This window comes from Myotis lucifugus, unplaced genomic scaffold (assembly GCF_000147115.1).
Source record: "Myotis lucifugus unplaced genomic scaffold, Myoluc2.0 scaffold_11, whole genome shotgun sequence".
NCBI lineage: Eukaryota > Metazoa > Chordata > Mammalia > Chiroptera > Vespertilionidae > Myotis > Myotis lucifugus.
This window is the reverse complement of record NW_005871059.1, coordinates 12,212,033-12,234,466: the sequence shown is the minus strand read 5'-3', so window position 1 is coordinate 12,234,466 and position 22,434 is coordinate 12,212,033. Positions and strand designations below refer to the sequence as shown.

Here is a 22,434-nt window from a genome sequence, read left to right as displayed (position 1 = left end):
TCACAGGCCTACATCCACCCAGAAGTTAAAACATGTTCACTATTGTTAATTTATATCTGGTAAGCACTGATATGAGGAACTCCAAACTCTTGCCTTCCTAATCACCCATTTTCTCTGATATCTGTTGGTCAGACAACTCAGATATCCTTTAGAAAGGAGGAATCGTTAGATACAGTCTGAACATGATTTGCTTAACTCTCCTCTCAGCAACCGCTTCAGAAGCTTCTTGCCGTGCCATCCAGCCTTCCTACAGCACTTCCTGAGGGCTGGCCATTGTGACTTCTGCAGAAACATTGATAGTCATCCCTGCGGCCAACAAGATAATTCTCATTCTGTCAGTGGATGTCAAGAAGTGCCTCTCAACACATAAAAATATAAAGTAACTATAATTATTTTTGGAAAGAACATTTTGGGAGGGATGGAGGAAGGAATGATTAGGAATTTAAACAGTAATATGGTAACACTAAAAAATGATTAGAAACTCTAAAATTGTAATACTGTTCTAGAGAAATGAGATCACATCTGTTTAGCTTGCTCTGTAAAATACCTAGAATGGATAACATATTTATTTTTAAGAGGAACTTAAGGCCACTATTGAAAAACAATGGTGAATTCCCACCTCTGCAGCAGTGTCCCGCTGGCCTTGCCAGAGGCCCTCAAATGGAAGAAAAAAATTTAACATTTATTGAATAACTACTATGTGTTAGAAACATACACTTCTCATTTAATTCAACTTTTATAATGACTATGACAACCCAATGAGATGGGCAATATTCTCCCATGTACAGATGAAGAAATCGAGACCTGGAGAACACAGGTAACTTACCAGGCCTCAGACAGCTCACAGGTGTCAGACCTGGTATTCAAACCTAAGTCTAACACCAGACGCTGGCCCTTCACCATTCTTCTATTGCTTCCATCATTTGCCCTGTCTTCTAACACTCTCCTTTAGTCTTCTGCAAGGCATTTGAGATCCAGTAGCTCAAAAGTGATTGTCAGTCCTAATATTTTATGTGTACGTTTTAAAACAGCATTTAACCATTTTTTTTCTTTTGAGCATAACCAATCTTGGCACTAACTACTAAAATTACTTTTAACTTCTAAAATTGTAATAAAACCTACCAACATAACAAGTCATCAAGGAAATAGTTATGAACACAGTATTTTATTGGTAGCAGATTTTAAATTGCCCCTCTGTTCACAGGCAGGCCCTTTTCTCATCCTTTTCATGCCCTTAGAACTCCAGCTCCAAACCAATGAAGTGCCACTGTGAGAAAATGACAACCCGGAGCATTTCTGAGAGGTTTTAGGTGTTGATGAGTAACAACAGCATGAGGGGTGGGCATGATGTTTCTTGGCAGTGAGGACATTTTTAAAAGTTGCTTTTTTCCCTGGCCGGTATGGCTCAGTGGTTGAGCATCAACCTATGAACCAGGTGGTCATGGTTCAATTCTCGGTCAGGGCACATGTCTGGGTTGTGGGCTCAATCCCTAGTGTGGGGCGTGCAGGAGGCAGCAGATCAATGATTCTCTCTTATCATTGATGTTTTTATCTCTCTCTTCCTCTCCCTTCCTCTCTCTGAAATAAATAAAAACATATTTTAAAAAAATCCTTGTGGAGGAAAACAATATAAAATGTTGCTTTTTAATGTTCTATGCACAGTATAGATGAAGGCCAATAATCAAAAACTTTTCATCATTTTTTTAATTGCAAAAGGTAAATTTATTGGTGCCTTTTAAATTTCTTTTAATATACAATTTATTTTAAAATGCTTTAATATAAACTTTGTGTGCACGTATAATTGAACTTTAATCTCACCCTGGGAGCAGGCCAGATAGCATTTGAAGGATCCCAATCTGGTGGTTAGGTGGTGCTTTAAATACGGTCACCTAAATCTACACCAGTGTTAATAAGCATAAAGGATGTTAATAATTTTTCATTAATGAGAGGAACTTGAAAGATAAGTGATTGCCTAGACTTTTAGAGAAAAAATGCGTGAAATGGGGTATAAGAATGTGACAGATCCTGCAAGCTCATGACTTTTGATTAGTTCCTTGAGTCTAGAGCTGTTTGCCCCTCTGCCGCCTTCCCCTGAACCTCACACATTTAAGACTATTGCTGATCCATTTAGGTGTCTTAATCCGGCCTTCAGAATATCACTGCTTCTGCTTCACTGTAAATCCTTCAGTCAAGGTGACTGTGTGATTACGAGCAGAGAATCTTCACCAAGCTTTGTGGCCTTGCTTGCTAATATTTGTTCATGTGAAAGAACTCTTTTGCTTTTATTGCATAACCAGGTTATGCAAGGGACATATAGCCTTACCATACAGTAAAATCTGGCAATTAATCTATCAAATGAATCTGTGATCGGTTATTAAATTGGCCTATAGTCTGCAATGAAGTGGAGGGGAACTAAAAGTCCATCCAGCTTTATTCCATGAAGAGGGCCATATTTGATCCTTGAGCACTAGCCTTAATGTGGTGCCTACCGCAGACCTCTGTGAGAACTCTTAACTGACCTTCAAGAGCTGGACAGAAAGCAATTCAGCCATTCAGGTCAAGGTCATCCTTTGGCAGTGTCATTCTTAAGACAGAGTTAGCAATTTTATACCACTTCTAATTAAAACTTGATTACTTAGAAAGCTTTCAGTTTGCTAATGATTTAAAAATATAAATTTAAAAATATAAATTTAAAAAAAGAACCAAAATAGAACTATTGCTCTAATTGTAAATAAATCTATTCTATACACCTGTTCATAAGAAGCTGAGAAAATGTCATTGAGGACAAATGAAGGGCAATTTGAAAACTCAAGAATCAACCTGAGTGAAATTATATGAGAAACCTAAAAGCAAAACTATGTCAAACACATTTCGTTTCATGCTGGGTCGATTTAAACAAATAAAACCACTTTGTTGAACATATCTTTTTAATGTGATTATGTGTACATGGACAATTGGGTATAGGGAAAACCCCCAAATTAACGTTTTAACAAATTACAGCTACTGTATTACTAAAGACGATATGCTTGGATTTTAAGGAAATAGTCCAATATATGAATAGTCTCTCATTCAATCTAGATTAACCAACCTCTCTTTGAATAAAAACCAATACACTACAGTGGTAGAAGTTTACTTTTTTATACACTCCACATAAAAACATGTGTTCACTCTCCTTCAATATTTAGTTATTCGTAGCCTCTCAAATGGTAAAATAAAATGGAATTTATATTAGTAAGTGAAAGTGCAAGTTTGTACAGCTAAGCTCAGCAGCGAAAGTGAAGAATGAAAAGTGAAAGCTGATGGATGCCACGCAGGTCATTCATAACGGTGTCCTGCAGTGTCCTGTGTGCCAAACACAGTCAACATCCCATCATTTTTTCATTGCTCTTAAACGAGCAAAACCAAATTCTTTTTTTATTTAAAGAAATAGTAAGTCTTTATTCCCCCTCCCCCCCCAACATAATTTGTCATCAGGTAAGGCAAAGACAAGTCCCACCATCACTGGGGACAGCAGCAATACACAGACTTTGGAAATAACCCTGAATCATCAGTAACATTCTCTCATGGTAACATAAGGAATGAATCTAATAAATCAAATCTGCACTGTTGTCAGATTACTCTAATTTATTTGATTAGTTTTTCTGGAAAAACTTTATAAATACATTATTTAAGAGGACAGTAAATTATTTTCTTGCTCTGAAAAAATAATGTTTTTTTTTTCCCCCTTCACATTTAAAAAATGTTTAGTATGCCTTTGGAAAAAGAGATGCAAGAATGTGACTGCTGGGTTTGCAGAATGTCCATGTACAAGTTGCATTTACAAGAACCTGGTAATCTGCCTATAATTTGTCTCTACAGATAGAGCTCTTTGCAATATTATTTAAACAAACAGGCTTAATTTAAACACCTCTCCTACTCCCTCTACTTGTAGAGCAAAGAGGTACTTGTTTTTCAAGTATTGTATTGTAAAAGGTAAATTTTTTGTGCCAATTTTACCTGCTAGCTTTTAAACATCAAAATATCTATGTGAAAAGTCATGCCAAGTCAGCCCATTTCTTTTACACAGAATAAAAAAAACAACAACTTGATTTGCTAAAAGGAGCTCACTGGAAAAAGCCATTTTAAAGTACGGAAGAACAAGGAGCATTTCTTTTTTTTCTGTTGGCGAAAATTATTAGAAAAGTTATCCAGTTTGTTGTCTTTAGCTGGTTTTAATAAAGTCTTTGCAAAATGATGGTCAGAAATCTTTAGAACACTGGAGGATGGGGGATGCTCCTTTACAGCATGGAAGGAATTTCTTTAATTGTAGAAATTCTTATTAAATTTCAGCTTTGGTTCTTCAGAAGAAACGCTCATATAACTTCTATATTAGGAGACAGAAAAAAGAACAGGTTAATATACTTATTTAGAATCTCATTTAAAGAATACTCTAGTAATTATATCTTACATTTCTAAAACTTTACCATGCTTTAAGAATAGGCAATTTCATCAGGATCCACAATCACATATTTAAGTGAATTCTACCACTAATAGGAAAACACATGTCCTTTACGTCAAATTAGGCTTTCTTTGAGGTTAAGGATTTACAAATGTCTTTGTATCCTTGGTACCTGATGCTTCCATCTACAAACATATGTTGGAGATTAAATCAATGTCTGTCAATAAATAGTCATGACCCCAAAAGACCTTACATCACTTAAGATCACAGACATTGGATTACTTTCCTAGAGAAGGTCTGGAAGGGTGGGCACAGTGAGAACGAATGACAGATAAATCAAAAGGGGGATTTAAGGCCTGGCCAGTGAAGCAGAAAGTCATCTTAGATGTTCCTGCCTTCTCTATGAAGCTGCACCAGCAGTGTTTCCACCAACATGCAAGTAACCAGATGGTTCCCAGAGGCTTAACAATCAGAAAGTCAAACCTGGGATGGACCTTACAGTTCGTTTTTACAGTCTAGAAAAGTAGATCACTAAAGTGAAGTTATACTCCCAAGGTCAGTACAACAGAGAAGCAAAAAAGACTTGGTTCAACATTGGCTTTTTCAACAATTTAAAGTGGAAAATTTGTTATAAGTTCACCGATGGAATGTAAAAGAAAAACAATTTGACCACATATAATTCCTTAGTGACTCCATTTAAACATGCTGAATTTGGCCAGCTCAGTTCATAATCCTATATAATAAAGAGCTAATATGCTAATTAGACCTAATAGCTGAATGACCTTCCGGATGTCCTTCCGGATGACCTTCTGATTGAAGCTGGGGCTGTGAGGGGCTGCAAGGGCCAAGCGCTTTGCACGAATTTCATGCATTGGGCCTCTAGTAGTATAATAAAGAGATGCTGGTCAATAGATGAAAGTGATCTGCTGGGAAGAGAAGTTGATAGAATTCGAAGAGATTTGATAAAAGATGGAGCTGGATTTATCCTACTTGTCTTTAAGATTTATGGGGCCATGCTGTTGAGTTGCTATGACCACTAAGTTGGTAACTTTTGAGGTACTCCTTATTTCATTGGGTCCTGTAAAGCTATTGTTCTTGTACAAAGACTTCAGATCAAATGTGAGTCCCAGAGACAGAGTATAAGAGAGTCACTGGCAGTTTTAACTTCAGCTACAGTCACTTAACAAGGAATGGAAGATTCTTGTGCTCCCAGTTCAGAATATGGTCCCATTACCTAAATCGTAACTATCTTCTTACATGTGAAAAGGACAATAGTGTATGATCCAGGTTGCTTAACCCAAACAAGAGAAAAATGATGGGAGAACATGATGGCAATCTTCAAATATCTGAAAATCTGAGAAAGATGGAATAAAAACCAACTAGTTTCTCTAGTGGACAGAACTAGCCCAATGGTCCTCAAGTTATGGTCAGGCATTAAGTGTTTGCCTTTATCTGAACCTTGCTGAGCAAAGGGTGTTGCACACTGAATTTCCACACTGAATGGGAGACTAGAAGGGGCCCTAGAAATTGCCCAATGCAACTCAAAATTCAATTTCTATGATCCCTGCACAATCTTGTCCATGTGGCTTATTTGGTCCATTAAAGGACAAAGTGTGCCGCAATCACACTGAAGAAGGTCCATGCCCTCTTGGCTGTCACATAGATTTGATGATTACTGAATGGAATCTGAGGCAAGCTTACCTGCAGTCTGTTGTGTTTGAACACCATCCACCTGAGGCAGGGACCCAAGCGTCCCTTCATCCTCAAAGGCCAAAATTGGATTCAAAGGAATCCCTGGGTTCTCACTGTTGGCGACATCTAATCTGGATGGCTTAGATCCAATAGGTAAGTTTATGATTTCTTCAAAATTTTCATTCTCAAGAGAGACTCCATTTTCATTTGGCTGTTTTTCCAAATTGGGAGCACTGGGAAATTAAAAAAAATCAAAATTAAATTGAACTCATGTTAAAACAAAAACACATTTTTAGGACAACCAAATATTGTTTTATAACAAATAATTTTATAATTTTACAATCAAAATGTTAGACTGACTGCATCATTACTAACAAAAATGGTGAATTCTTACATATTTGTATATTAAATTCTTATTTTTAAAAAAATCTGTTCTGAATCAACCAATGAATGAATCAATAAGTGGAACAAATCAATGTTTGCATTTCCACATTACTTTGTCTGATAAAGAATAGCCCTTATTAGGATCTTCACTTCAAAGACAAGAGGATTAGAGTTTGGGGGTCAGAGGGATGATCTGCACAAAGTCACACAACCACAGATAGACAGTCCAGACTGTATGCATGATCTCTTGATCTCTGGTCCTGTGCTTTTCTCGTTATGCATTATTTTTAAAAAATATATAATTTTACTGATTTCAGAGAGGAAGGGAGAGGGAGAGATAGAAACATCGATGATGAGAGAGAATCATTGATTGGCTGCCTCCTGCATGCCCCCTACTGGGGATCAAGTCTGCAACCCAGGAATGTGCCCTTGACCAGAATTGAACCCTGGACCCTTCAGTCCGCAGGCAACGCTCTATCCATTGAGCCAAACCCGAGGGCTCATTATGCATTCTTTACACTCCCTGACTATTCAAATTCTAGCTCTTCCTGGCTATTCCAACTTCCTAAAACAGATGTATAATTTTATAGGTAAATTGTTTAAGACCAACCTTTTCATCTTTGTCACTTAACTCTTTCTCTGACTCCACCTTGATTCTGATTGATTAATTCATGGTTACTTTTTTGGATTTATTTTTTGAGGTACCTTAACTGGCCATCAAATACTTAATTTTCTACCTATAATTTGATTTTTTTACCCTCTTCACAAGCTCCATAAACAAATGGGCAGTTCTTTATATTATATGCTCATTGTTAAGCTTTACAATGCAGTTAAACCATGCCCGTGCAGCAAATGGATGCTAGGTTAATTTCATTGTGCACTTTATCTGACTGCAGCAATAGACATATATTTTCAAGCTTTGTATTTGCTCAGTGCTCAACTCATGTGTCAAAAGTGACCATATCTGACAGACAATATTCTAGACTTCGAATTTCCAAATGGAAAATGAAAAACTTAAAAATATAAACAAAAATTGTAAAGGTTTTAACTTCTCATACATACTGATAAGTGAAATATTTAGTTATAGAAAGAGGTCTATGGGAAGAGACAGGCCAGAGACCAGAAAATCAGTCTCTAGTGTCAGCAATGCCAAATGCTTTAACTTTAGCAAGTCATTTCGTCTTTTTCCATCTCCTTCCCAAATGATAAAACAAAGCTAATGTACATCCAGTCTTTCCATTGCTGTTTTTGAGGAGTCTTTGCTCTCCCCCCCCTGCCCCATTAGGGAAATATTTGCTTTCCTTAATCAATGAGAAAAACTGATTTTGTGGAACACATTCTAAAGCATTTCTGATTTGAATACAGGATGGGGCAAAAGTAGGTTTACAATTATTCATATGAAAAAGAATACAATAATTAATAAATAATAACACAAGAATAAACTTTGTTTTGCATACTCACAAACCTACCTTTGTCTCACCCTGTATTTTGGCGCATTTTTAAGTATCAAACCTTTTCTTCTAGAAAAACAATAAAGATGCCTATCCTAAGTATGTCACAAGGCACTACAAGGTACTTGGAAAAATTATTTCTAAAAGAGCTATGAAAGAAAAACATAAAAATGTTACACAGACTCAGAGCATGATGGTGCTTTTCTGGAATTTCACCAAGGAGGGGAGAGGAGGTTTGGCATCATAGTAGTCTGCATGAGCACGCACATGCATGCACACACTCGCACACATGCTTAACACCTGCCCTACCAAGTGCTTGGGCTGTCACACCCATCCTCTTACTTTTTCCCAGTACCAACGGGCTTTCTGTAACCAGGGAAACAGTCCTGATTCTCATCCCAAAGAAATTTTAAGAAGTTTTGGCACAAGATAAAGCAGAGAAATGCATTTGCAAAGCCCTCATTCCTTGGCCATCTCAACTGCCTTGCCCTTGTAGGCGGCATGTGCTAACAAGCTGCAATGGCAACGCCAACCCCAGACTTGTGTCAACAGCTGATTTCATTTCCCCCTCCCACTGCTACCTGGCCACCCCACCCATGCTTACTTGTCCGCAATTAGAGGAATAATTGCACCATATGTTTTGGGTAAGCAATTATTAAATGTTCAGAGGACACTGACCTGCAGAAACTGTAACACTGAAACGGAAATCACTGGGGTTATGAATCTGTGTGTACTCTCAGAATAAGAGCACCAGCTTTTGAATTCCCCTTCTTTGTCCACTCTGGAGGTTGGAGCTGAATGCAAGACTCTTGACGCCTGTGTACTTCGCTTGTTCAGTCCAAAATCCAGAAAAGAGGGCTGGGACCATGGCAGCAATCTGATAGTCCATAGGCTTATTGTAGCTAGGGCCTTATTTTTTCTTAATGTTTATTATCATGTTATAACAAATAATTTAAAAAGTGATAAATCTCTTTCTGTTTGAATGATAGGGGCTTGGGTATGTTACTTTTTTTTAAAAAGTATATTTTATTGATTTTTTACAAAGAGGAAGGGAGAGGGATAGAGAGTTAGAAACATCGATCACCTGCCTCCTGCACACCTCCCACTGGGGATGTGCCCGCTACCAAGGTACATGCCCTTGACCGGAATCGAACCTGGGACCTTTCAGTCCAAAGGCTGAAGCTCTATCCACTGAGCCAAACCGGTCAGGGCTATGTTACTTTTTAATTAGGCAAAAACCCCACAAAAAAACCAAAACCCTAAATACAAAGATAAACTCCTAAGATTAGGAGGAAAACCATTAGGTCAAACACCAAAATTACTACAAATCCCTTACTTGAGAGAAGAAACATTCGATTGAAGAGATAGCCCCCTAGGGCTTAGAACAGCATAAAATGTCTTCTGGGGTATTAGGACGGTAAGACAGTAGCCTGTTACAGCCATGCGTTTTTGGCTTCTAGAACAGAGATTCTCAGCTGGGCGTGGAAGAATCTATCAGAATGATATGAGAAATTTGAAGAAACTTCCTGCCTCGCCCCTTGTGTTTACACATTTATCCTTTGTTTCCAGTTCTAAAGCAAGTTTCCTATTCATGAGAAAACACTCTCCTCCCTCAATGGGCACTTCCCTCTACAAAAACTCCCTCAAGAACCAAAAAGGGCTTCTGGAGAAGAATCATCCTTGCTCAGGTTTACATATTTCTTTGAAAGCTGGCCAGAATTTTGATAACACCAATCTTCTTCAATTCTACCTATTATTAGTGGGGAGCCTGTCAGGCAAGGATAATGGTCTTCAGGCTTTAAAAGGATTGCACATCAAAAGCTAAGAGCCAAAGAAACCAGAGAGGCTAGCCATGTGACTCAGGACCCTCAAGGTCAGGAGGAAGGTTCAGGGAGTTTCTCTGCTCCAGGAACTGCTGCTCCTCCCAGCTACAAAAGCAACCTTAGGAGGACATTACCACATCTCTGGGGGTGGGTATGGTGAGTGTAACCTAGTTTACAGCATTTGTTTATTTTTTCTTGGAGAGAAAGCAAATCAATGTACTAGGTACAGGAGACATTAGGAAAAGCAAAACTTCTCCCAGTCTGAACTAAAGGTATTCATTCTAAGGAGTGGAATTTTCTAGTGAAAACAAACTGGACCACAATGCTGATAGCATTTGTCATGGTGGATTTCCCAGAGTATTGACCACATCAAGGTGTTTGGAAGGGGCCCTGGGAATCTCCAATTTGTGATTTAATTCATGGCAGACAAGCTGGAGGCATCTACAACTCTACATTGGGTGTACAGTAGGGTATTTAATGCATATGTTGAATCATTATCAGGATTATGGAATGCTTCATTAAACATAATGCACTGAAGTGAAAAACTATGACTTTGATGAGTGATTTCAAGGTCACCTTGAAACTGGGAATAAAAAAGAACATAATAGATGTGACTTACTTGTAATTTTAAAGTGTTTAACGGGGTTTCAGATGCAAAACTGTTTAAAAATGAGGGTCCCCACTGACACAGAGCGAATGTGTACTCATGAATAGGAAACTGCCTTAGGGAAGGGTATTAGAGGGAGGTATAAGCAGGTCCTTCTCTAGATGGAAGAGTATGAGTGGCAGAGAGCCCGAGGATCGGTGCTAAGACTGGTTTAATAATAATCTAGAAGGTGTGCAGGATGAAAAATGTAAGTATGCAAATAAAGTTTATTCTGGGAAATGCTAGTCATAAGAATAACCCCTTGAGGATAGGAGGGAAAATCATTCAACACAGGCAAGGTAAAAGCAGTGAGTTTAAAGAACTCTACGATGAACCATCCTTAAAAGATAGTGAGCTGTCAGTCACAATGGAAGTAACAGATCTTGGAATCACTGTTTCCTGGTGACACTGAGTCCTTGTTTTGATGGTGAAAGCATCAAATGTGAGGCATAGAAAGATGGGATACCAGATACAACACAAGAGCATTTTTCTACAGTGTCACAGTGCAGCTACACCCAGTCAGCGTACTGTGTGTCTTCTGGACACCGCACCTTAGAAGCATAAATAAGCACGTGTTTGTGCACTTTGTTTGATGTATTTGTTAATACAAGAGGTGATGCAAAGTGAAAATATAGATTTTTCAAGATTGATATGGATAAATTTAAGGAAGATAAATTTAAAAATAATGAAGGGAAGCAGAGTTTCTTAGGCTACATATCACAAAGTTTGTGTCCCAAGCAATGGAGAATAAACTTAGCGAGCACAGTAAGAATTCCTTACAGGCCAGGGTCATTCAGTAATGGGTGCTGTTTTTCTAAGTGACGTCCAAGTCTCTATGAATTTTTACAAATTTATGTTTTTACTGATAATTTTTTAAATCAATAGAAGAATAGTATGATGATAAATAGGGCTGACTGTCACAAAGCTTAGCGCATAGTGCTCCATTTTGCATTTGTACTCAGAGTATACTGATAAGAGGTGGTATCAGCTTATGTGACAAGGGCTAAGGACAAATGAACTAGGTTCACTGGGTAAATAAACATTCTGTTAGTGCCAGGTAAAAAAATCAAGTGCCATCATGGCACACTATCTGAGGAGATCTGAAGTTTTAGAGCAGATTAAATAGAGAAACGCAATGGGTGAAATGAATCATCAGCAACTCTCGGTAGCATAAGCATCCCTAAAGCAAAAGGGCTTGATCAGTACCACATGTATAAGGTTGACTTAATTCCAGAAAAATAGCATTCTTCACAATAAATGACTTGTTGAATTTGAATATTCTTGGTCTAAGCAGTGTTATTTTATTTTTAATCCTCACCCTAGAAAATGTTTTACTTTTTGTAGAGAGGAGAAGGGAGAAAAGAAAAGAGGGAGAAAGATTGATGTATGAGAGAAACATCTATGGGTTGCCTCTCCCATGCTCCCCCACTGGGGATCGAACCCACAACCTAGACATGTGCCCTTACCAGGAATTGAACCAGCAACATTTCAGTGCATGGGACAATGCTCCAACCAACTGAACCACACTGGCCAGGGCTAAGCAGTGTTATTTTTAACTTCAATTTGTGATTTGTTGTTCTGGCTTTCCAGATAAATAATAGCTATCAAAATTTTAAGCCTACATTTATATTTGTAAGAATAAAGTAACTCTTGGATAGTTTCATTTTCCTTTAAAGGGGAGACACACTGGAACCAAAGGATTAAATTTGTTAAGGTGATTCTTGTATTATATCCTAATGTTTATATTTGGATACTAATTTGGATCTGCCTGTATTGTAAAGAATAGAAAAAGTATAAGCTTGTATTTCTCCTGGTTGTTTGATAGGGATCATCTTACATGCATGACAAAGGACAATTTATTACTTGGGTAAAGATGCATGACACCAGTAAGTGCACAGTGCTGTATGCTTAAATTATAAATTGTGTGTGGAGGAGGCTAAAAGAAAAGAATTTTATTATCTATACTAGAGGCCCGGTGCATGAAAATTCATGCACTGGAGGGGGGTTCCCTCAGCCTGGCCTGCTCTCTCTCACAGTCCGGGAGCCCTCAGGGACGGGAGGTGACCCAGCGATCAGGGGAAGGCAATGCCCCATCACACCTCTGCTGCTGCCACTGCCGGCAGCACAAAGCCCTCAGCCCAGCCCTGGGCGGGCTGGGAGTCTGAGGGGACTGGGGGGACTCTGGAGGCAGGCGCATGGGAGCAGCCTGACTGGGGCTAAGGGGACTGGGCGCTGCCATCTTGTGGCTGTGGGCGCCGCCATCTTTGAGGGTGGGAAAGTCAATTAGCATATTCCCTCTTTATTAGATAGGATCATTTTACATAGTAAATTTATGTTTCAGGTTCTTATATAATGATTAGTAACTTGGTGATTTTACCTTTGAAGAGAGTCAGTTAATGTATCAACTAACTTAGGTTACACAGTGGCTTAAATGAGCCTATTCTTTATCATAATGATGGAGTTCACTCTGTGATGCTATTTATTCCTTTCTAAGAATCTATGAAATCAATGAACATAAATTACAGCAGTTGGGAACAAATATTTTATTTGAAGAACGATCTGTAACTAAAAGAATAAAATACCATTTAACCTCCATGTTAGGTAATTATGACAATAAATTTACTCAACATAATTGAAAGCTTATCATTAAGATCTCTCTCAGGAAAATCATTATCTTTGGTGTTATAGTGGGCAAAATAACAAATATTTCACTGTCACAGGAAGATGTTAATAGATATGATTTGTGGACATCTTCGGATGACATCTTTTCATTGCTGTCAGTCATGCCATAAAATGTGTAGTGTGCATTTTTAGATTTAAAAAAATTAACTTGAGGACTGTCAATTTTCTAATGGCAGCAGAGATTCTGGCATTAGAAACTGGAAAACTCATTAAATAATTAAATTCTGAAAACGAAAATAAGTCATAGCTGAACATTTGAACATTATTACAGCTATTTCTCAAGTTCTCCATGATTATGTTATTAGCTACAGCTATGACTGCTCCCATTTTTCATTTTTGAGTGTGCTCTTACGATGTTATAGATATAAATGCAAGGAAAGAGAAAGGCAATCTTTCAACACATGCTCCTTTCTTGACTGTTAGCAACTGTTTGAATCTTCAATAAACCCCACTACTACTAACATAGCATAATAATTACTGGTATAGAAATTAATTTTACTATGGAACAAACACTGCCTCATTAAATATTATAGTAAAAATACAGTTGTTATATACCATTAAAGGGTGTGCATAAGGTCTAGATCATGTTAAATATAAACAGAGAAAAGTAAATTATTCCTTGTAATTTTCTTTAATAGTCACACAAAACCCTCACTATCAAATTTAAAGATGCAAAAAAAATTTTTTAAATATTTTCCCTTTCTCACAGAATTACTAACTCAACCAAAAATTAATGAACCTAGATAAAAATAAATTTTAATGTTAGAACTCTGAAATCCCATCAGGCCCAGGAAATTCTGGTGGGGCTGGGTGGGGGTTAAAAACAGTAGTGTCTGTCCTAATGCATATCAGTAAAAAAGGCCCCAATTGCTTGACTCACCTTTCCACAGTCACTTTTGATTGGTGTGAGGTAACCATATGTGGGCTGGCTGCTGGGTCTCCATTTCCTGGAGAGTTCATCATACCGGGAAGTGCAGAGACTGCTGAACGTGGCAAAGAAGATGGAACAAAGGGTTATTAGTACCATACTGTCAAACCCACACCTCAGGAGCTAGAATGCCTGATTTCAGTGCTAGAGAGAGTTTTACACAGGGAAAAATGTGTAGACTAGATGACATACACCTGAGCTTCTGTGGATCAATTATACCTTTTTGTTTTTTTTTAGTCAACCAATGACCATCTTGACCTCTAGAAAGTCAATTCAAAAATTCTATATTTGAATTGAGTTTTTTGAAATAAATACCTGTTCCTCCAGTGAGAGCTCCCTTGGCTATATCTCCATTTCTCTGATCAACAGTTTTCTACCAAAGAAAATAAGGAAAAAGACTTTTTAATGTTAAAGTTACAAGTGAAGTAAAAAAAAATAAAATAAAAGCCATTAAAAAGAGCTAAAAATGGCCATCTCAATACCTTATCTGTAGCTTCTGTTCTCCTGGTTCTTTTCATAATCTCCTCAAGTCGCTATAAGAAAGGAAGAATTGAAGGAACAGATCAGATATAGGAAGAAAGCTGGCCGGGCACATTTCCCTTACTAAGCAAATAGCAGGTCATTAAAACACACGTGTTATTTTGAAAAATAGAATGCTCCCTGCTTTGTCTTAATTGGAGTTATTCCAAAATGTTAGAACTGCCTTAAACCATATGAATTGGACCTAACTTTTTGAAGGGTGAACTATAAATGGTGATTTCTTTGGAGGAAATTTTTTTAAAAAAAGATTTATTATATTTTTATTGATTTCAGAGAGGAAGGGAGAGAGAGAGAAACATCAATGAGAGAGAAGCATCGATGGGCTGCCTCCTGCATGCCCCCCACTGGGGATCAAGCTACAACCTGGAACCAGGACTCCTGGTGCATAGGTTGTCGCTCAACCACTGAGTCACGCCGGTGGGCTGGAGGAGGTTTTTAATATTGAGAGTTACTTTAGTTTATCCGGAATGGGCAGAACACGTTTGTTTTCTGATGGCAATAAGCTAGTCTCTAGATCTTTAGATGGCTTCCAGTCTAGAAGGAATCAGAACCCTTAGAGTCCCAGGCTTCCGCTACCTTCTTTCTCTCCAGGCGCTCCTGCTCTTCTCTCTGGAAATGCTTCTCCCGTTCCTGCCGGGCCTTCTCTGCTTCCTCACGAACACGAGCTTCTTCTTCTTTCTAGAAACAAGAAGTGGGCAGGTGCTTCTTACAAACAGGCTGGCTCGGTCTGCTGCCCCAATCTCTCGGGGCGCCCAGGGTGGAGGCAAGAGAGCAGGTGGACAAAGTGCAGAAAATGAGAGCACGCACAAGACTCAGAGCAATTCTAACGATCCACTGCCCATGTTCCTCTGCTCATCGGGGATGACCCCTGTCCATCCGGGCAAGGGGCAGCCCTGAGCTGCGTGCTCGGAGCCCAGGGACCCGACCTGTTTCTGCAGACGCTCCGCCTCCTCCCGCTCGCGCTGCTCGCGCTCCTCCGCCTGCCTCCGCAGCAGCTCGGCCCTCTCCCGGGCCTGCTCCGCTTCCAGCCGGCGGGCTTCTTCCTCCCGGCGACTTCTCTCTTCGGCCACCCTTTGAGCCAATTCCTCTCTCTTTTGTCTGGAGAAAGAGAAGAACAGAACAAAGACATGTGAGGGGAAATCCTTGGAGAGAGGGGCTCCGGAGTATGGCTACTGCCTGGACATTTGGTTCAGAGTCGGGCAGAAAAGTCCTCACAGGATGCATTCCCTGCTGTTCAGAGACAAACGGTGAAGCCGCCTTACTCTTCCTCCTCATCTTCCCAGTCTCCTGTTGCCTTGTGGCAAAATGCAACCGTGTATATGTGGGAAAGAGCTGGCTTTGTAAAAGAATCTGCAATTTAACTACCTCTAAAGGCTGAAACTTATTTGAGGCTCCTTTCTCCCCCCCCCCTCCCCCCAAATCTTTGTCAATAAACAAAGGTCAGGATGTTCTGTCACAGGACAGGAGGAAGACGGCCTATGCACATCCTGTCGGGACCAAGCTCCAAGACAGCCCATCCTCCCAGGGTGCAGTTCTGCTTATTTGAAGAACAATTATGTTGACATTAGCCTTACTAGCCCCAGAAGGAGACCAACTAAGCAAACTATCCCTGGCAATACTGTCCGGCAGGCAATCACCGGGCACTAACTATCTCTCCCAGCCACCCTCTAAGAGGACTTCTATCTGGAAAAAAGAAAACATGAACTTTTACTATTCAGCTTTAAAATGATAATTAGAAAGATAATGAAGAAATATGGAGATTAGATATATGTTAAGTAAACAAACAAACCCAGCCTTGTACAATTGTATCTCTACTGCAGCTATAAGTATGTAAATATATATGTGTGTATATACTTATGTATGAAAAAATATAACTAACTGTACACTATTCACAGAGACTAGAAAGGATTATTCAAAATCGACACAATTATTGAAAACTGGTTAAGATTGTGGATTTTTTTCTTTAAATCTTTCTTCATTAATGTTGTTGTATTGTCAGTATAATAAGAAAATGCGATTTTAAAAAATCAATAGTTACAGGAACACCAGGTAAGAGTAAGTCGGAAATAGTCCCGTTCACCTTTCTCACTGCTACCACCTCTTCTCTCACAAACTGAAGACTGAATCCAAGTTATCAAGGTGTCCCTATATCACTTAGCAATGCCACTGCTTTACCTTTCAAGCTCTTCCCTCTCCCTCTTTTCCCTTTCCTCCTTCTCTCTCTGCTCTCGGGCCAGCCGCCTCTTCTCAGCTAGCAGCCTTGTGGCCTCTTCTGGGTCGGTGGTGCCTGCCGAGGTCTTAGGAGAAGCACTGGCAGTCACAGTTGGTGATGGTACTGGGACTGTCGCTGGGACGGAGGCTGGAGTGGGGGCTGGGGCTGGGGCTGGGGCTGGAACAACTGTAGAAAAAGATACAAGGAGAAAACCAATTGGAAACAAAACCCAATAAATAAAACAAAAACTAGCATTCCCTACACCCCAGACCTAGAATTCATCATTATAAAAGAAAAGGGAATGTTTATTACTGTGTGTTCTCACAGTTTCACTGTATTCTATCTGTAACCAAGCAACAGATAACAAAACGCTGCATGTGTATGTGAGACATCCAACAAAGCTGACACTTTTCAACAAGTCTAATTTTTATACAAGTTAAATCAGTTAAGAACATGTGTCATGTCGAATGTGTACTGAGCATAGAGCCTCACATTAGGTTCTGTGGGAAGTTATACCCTGAGCAAAAAAGAAGGTGAGATCTTCCATTTGCCTTTGATTAAAATTTAAAAATCCTTCTCTTTAGTGACCATTCCTTACTAGAGGATAAAGCTGATCATCCTCAGCATCCATGCCACGAGCCAGACTCAGGCCGGGAAGATAAGACCCAATGAAGATGTCCCTCTTGTCTACTCAGAGCTGTGTCCAGGTGGGAGGCAGGAGGAGCCAAGGGCCACTTGAGGAGCTGGCACTCCTATACCTTACACATCCCGGTCCTCACTGTCAATCCTGATGCCAAGATGCAGGATGGGAGCAGAAGTTCTCTGACCTTATTCAGATGCAGGAAAATGACCTAGAGAGCTAGCACAGCAGGCAGTCCCACACAGAGGCACCGCGAGGAGTGCGCTCCTGGCACCGACCATTCCAGACGCTCCTGTCAAGATTTACATTTCTCCTTCCACGCCCACAGGTTTTTCTTAAGCTCAAGCCTCTCTTTGGCCTTTCTCTTCTCCTTTGCATGCAAACAAACACTGGACTCCTCCATTCTCTAACAACCCTATTCGTCTTGAGCCATCAATTCTTTCTTTGCTCCTACCCTCAATCTTCAAATTATCTTCAAATTAAGTGTTAAGGAGAAAACTTTTGAATAAAGACAATTTTCAACAAGAAATACTGAATTCCTAGGTCCAGGTGATTTCAAACTTCTAAATAACATCTGGTTAGCTGGGAAGAGATGAGATCCACTGGATCTTCTGAAAAAAAAAAAATTCTAACTTCTGTCAAACACACGGGCTAAGCCAGTGGTCCTTAAACTCCAGAAGCACAGGAATAGGATAACTGGCCACTCTGTATTTTACCTGGCAATCCTGCACAGGAGTCACCTGGAGAACTTAGTATCTTTTTGAGTCCTTGGATCCCCCACATATTCTGATTCAGTAGGTTTGATGTAGAGCCAGGCTCCTGAAGTTTGGAATGTCATAGATATGGTGGTTTAAAAATATCTGCACAAATTCTTTGACAATCCTCCCTTTAAATGGTGGAGACCAATCCCCTCCACTTGAGTGTGAGTTGAACCTAGGGACTTGTTTTCAATGACCAGAACATGACAGAATAGTGATTTTTGTGTCTTCTAAAACTAGGCATAAAAGATACTGTGGATTCCTCCTGATTCTCTCTCTTAGATCACTCAGCTTATGGAAAAGCCAGCAGAGCAAGCAGACAAATTGTGAGGACATCAAGCAACCCTATGGGGAGGTTCACATGCCATGCGGCCGAGGCCACCTGCCAATAGCCACGTGTACGAGCTGTCCTCCAATAATCAGGCTAAGCTGCTTCCAAATTTCTGACCGAGACTCTGTGTGATATAAAAATTGTTGATTTAAGCTGTACAGTGTTAAGATAATTTGTAACACAGCAACAGATAACACAAGTAATTCTGATGCTGGTGCTCTGAAGACCACATTTTGTGAAAATAATAAAGGAATTAAAAACCATAACTGAATTAATATGCTATGACTCGTCCAACAGTAGGGCTTTGGATGTACAATTCTACTTTCATTATAGGTAAGAAAACTATACTTAAGAAAAGGTCCCACAATTAGCCTCAGAATAAAATTTCTAATTCCCCAAAAGGGGGATAAAAAAGGCAGGAGAAAAGGGGAAAGAGCAAGCAACCCATATTCCACCACAAGTGGGTTGATTCTTACCAGAGGCATCCTCTGATTCACCAGCTGTCCCCTCTTCAGCTGTGGCTTCTTCCACCTTCACTAGAGGTATTCGACCCTTTAGTGGGGGCTCATTGGCAACTTTCTGAGGTTCCTTCTCGGGGTCTTTTCTCTCAGGTTCCACTCTGACTTCCCTCTTGACAGGGCGGATGTTGCCAGGGGATGGGGGCCGGACCTGAGCAGGGGTAGCTTTGACTGGTCCGGGAGGCAAGGAAGATGTAGGTCTGGGTGTGCCAGGCAAATGAGGAAGGGACTTGGATGGGAGCCTGGGAAACAAACACACAACATGAAGAGGAGGGAACATGCCAGAACAGGCTTGCCAGAATCTCCATTCCCCGAGCCCCTTATCATATAATACGGAAAAGAAGTGAAGGTATTTAGCCTTGTATATTTGTCTTTTATGTGACAAATGCGGAAATATTCACGTTAAAGGCCCATACCAGTTTTCGTTAAGAAACAAATGTTATTCCCGAAGTTAAGGTCGAACCGTGTAGGGGGAACAGCTTCCTTTCAGGGGACCTACCACTTCTCCAGCATGGAGCAACCCCGCCGGCCTCTTCCATGCCACTTACCACAGTCGGGGGGAAGCCGGTGATCTGGCTTTGGGATGAGATGGAGACAAAGCCCTTCGGATGCCGGATGTGCGGTGGAAGGGTACGTTTTCTCTCTCCCTCTCTCTTTTATGGCCCTAAGTTCAGAGAAACACAATAATTAGATTTTTTCCCCCATGCGTCAGACAACCCAACTCAGGGTATTCAGCAATGGAGCTGCAATCCATGGAGTCACATTTTAGATATTTTCTAACCTTCCTTATATATCTCCATTCCATCCCAAACAAAAGGCCTGTGTTAGCTTTAAAGCAAACATTATACTAAAGCCACATACTGTGACACTAATAAGAAGGTTCTTGATGTGTGATTTGGATTTACATTTGTAAGAAAAAAAATACACTTATATTTTTAGAAAGCACCTGTACTTTGTGTATAAAATTACTGGGAGCAAATAATCTGGTTTAACCCACACAAGTGTCAAAATAGAAGTCACTTCCAGTCTCCCCCACCCCAATTTTTAATTAAAATACACTTTATATCTTTAAATTCTTTAACACTTTTCTGGAACATACCATAGCTCAATCTTTTTTTTTTTAATTTACATGTCAGCTATATCAGACTTTAATTAATATTTTTATATGGATGTTATAGTAACAAGTCCTGACTCAGTTAGTGTCTTTCTGCTCTTGAAGAAAAAGTCAGGTTCAAGGTGAGGAATTTTAGCTATTTTTAGTTATCTTCACTAGGGATGAAAATGTAATCTGAGGGTGGGCCAAAACATCAGCCCTCCCCTGACTGACAACCAGGAATCCAGCCAGAGAGATGACAGCTTTCCTAAGTTGAAATGGGCGAAGGGAAACCCAGACAAGTGTTCTAATCGTCTAACATTAACCACGACAAAAAACTCCACAGGGTACAAAAGGCTCATTTCCAATATCTGAAACTCGCCGACCATGTTCTGGGATGGAAATGGATGCTTGCTGGAGGCACCTGTGTGAGCACCTGGCAGCTCTTCACTCTGCGGGACCCTTTCAGGAAAGCAGACTGCGGTATACAAGGAAAGGGGCACACTATTATCTAGTCTCAGGACCAATAAGTTCATAGTGTACCTTCTCTTCTTTCTTTTTCTAGTCAGGTTCGTGCATCAGTTCCTGTCTTCCTACCTTTTTAGTTCCCTTCACTGTCCCTTCTAATTGCTTCTCTCTTTTCCTTAGTAGCATCTTAGTTGATGGACGGGGCCATGGGAGTGGGGGCAATCTAGTATCAAATAATACTCAATGTCTTTCAGAATACAACACATAAAGAGTGGGGCAGCAAAGACCTTCATAAGATGCATGGCAGCTCTCTATCACTGGAGGCTTCCATCACCACTTTTTGCCCCCATCTCTGGTCTCTGCTACACAGTCCTTGTGTAGCAGAAGCAGCAGCCACCACACGGGACCCTCCTGACTGGTGTACAGGGTAGTAATTATGCCTCTTGTGGATCAGTCCCTGGAGAGGAAGGCTCAGGGCTCTTCACAAGGGAGGCTGGGGTTAAGCACTTCAAGTAGCTTTTTTCCCTTTTATTTAAAACATTTTTATTTGGCTGAAGTCAGATCAAGGAGAGATCTGAATAGGAAAACAGGGAAGGGCGATTTGTGATGTAGAGGGTTTGGGGATGAATTTCATCATCTGTACCTTGATAAGACAGTTATCAGAGAATGAAACTACATATACAAGTGTACACTACTCAGTCTTTTTTTTAAAAACTGAACTAATCTTTTTTTCCCCTAAAACTGAGCTCCTTCTAAATCATCAAATCATCTTAAAGTGGTAGGGGAGCAGTGGGAAACCAGTTTGGAAAACGGCTCAATACTTGATATAATACCCTCCCAGGCAGATAGATGTTTTTATCCTTTCATTGATCTTGTACCCAATCAATCACTTGTTTGGGTACCACACATAAAAAGGTGCTCTTGATTCTTATCCTGATCTGAGTAAATAGCCAGTGGTCTGTACAATAATCTTTCTTGTTAACACTTTCCATAAGGCTAAAGTGGAACTCCTGCTCATATCAATGATCTGGACAACTTCCCAGCAAGACAATTAGAGTTAGGTTTAAATACAAATAACCTCTAAGAGAGACAAAACAAACAGACACTCAAGGCAGCACTGTCCAGTAGAATGTTTTGTGATGACAAAAATGTTCTAAATCTATGATGTCCAATATGGTAGCCACTGGCCACATTTGGCCATTTGAATTTGGTCTAAATTAATTAAAATTAAATAAAGTTAAAAATTAAATTCAGTCTCACAAAACGTATTTCAAGTGCTCAATTATAGCCATTTGAATTTAGATCTAAATGAAATAAAATTGAAAGGAAATTAAGAAAACAATTCCATTTATGATTGCATCAAAAAGAACAAAATACTTAGGGATAAACATAACCAAGGAGGCGGAAGACCTATATACTGAAAACTAGAAGACACTGCTGTCAGAAATTAAGGAAGACACAAATAAATGAGACAACATCCTATATTCATAGACTAGAAGACTTATTAATGGCAAGGTATCACTTTTATACAAAGTGATCTACAGGTTCAAAGCAATCCCTATCAAAACCCAATGTTATTTATTTTTTAGAAATAGAAAAATTCATCTTAAGTTCATATGGAACCTCAAGGGACCCTGAATAGCCAAAACAATCTTGAAAGGAACAAAGTTGGAGATCTTACACTTCTAATTTCAAAACATATTACAAAGCTACGGTAATTAAAAGTGTGGTATACCCCAATAAACTAAAATTTAAAAATTTAGTGTGGTGCTGGCATCAAGAAAAATATATAGGCCAATGGAATAGACAGAGAGCCCAGAAATAAACCCT

General features: G+C 39.6%; 1 protein-coding gene across 8 annotated transcripts in view; it reads right to left on the bottom strand.

Annotated features, from left to right (window-relative positions):
• Window positions 1-2,909: 2,909 nt before the first annotated feature.
• Window positions 2,910-22,434, bottom strand: part of MAP7 (microtubule associated protein 7) — a 132,077-nt gene continuing 112,552 nt past the window's right edge. For 7 of the 8 annotated variants that reach the window (XM_023750209.1, XM_023750213.1, XM_023750211.1 and 4 more), the window contains 10 exons: window positions 19,592-19,707; window positions 19,002-19,285; window positions 16,760-16,982; window positions 15,511-15,682; window positions 15,161-15,262; window positions 14,527-14,577; window positions 14,360-14,417; window positions 13,997-14,099; window positions 6,140-6,363; window positions 2,910-4,363 (listed from right to left, as the gene is read on the bottom strand). In XM_023750209.1, coding sequence (XP_023605977.1) covers window positions 4,353-4,363; window positions 6,140-6,363; window positions 13,997-14,099; window positions 14,360-14,417; window positions 14,527-14,577; window positions 15,161-15,262; window positions 15,511-15,682; window positions 16,760-16,982; window positions 19,002-19,285; window positions 19,592-19,707 — 1,344 coding nt within the window. In that variant the 3' untranslated portion in view covers window positions 2,910-4,352. The remainder of the gene's footprint in view (window positions 4,364-6,139; window positions 6,364-13,996; window positions 14,100-14,359; window positions 14,418-14,526; window positions 14,578-15,160; window positions 15,263-15,510; window positions 15,683-16,759; window positions 16,983-19,001; window positions 19,286-19,591; window positions 19,708-22,434) is intronic. The other variant, XM_023750207.1, reaches the window with a different exon arrangement.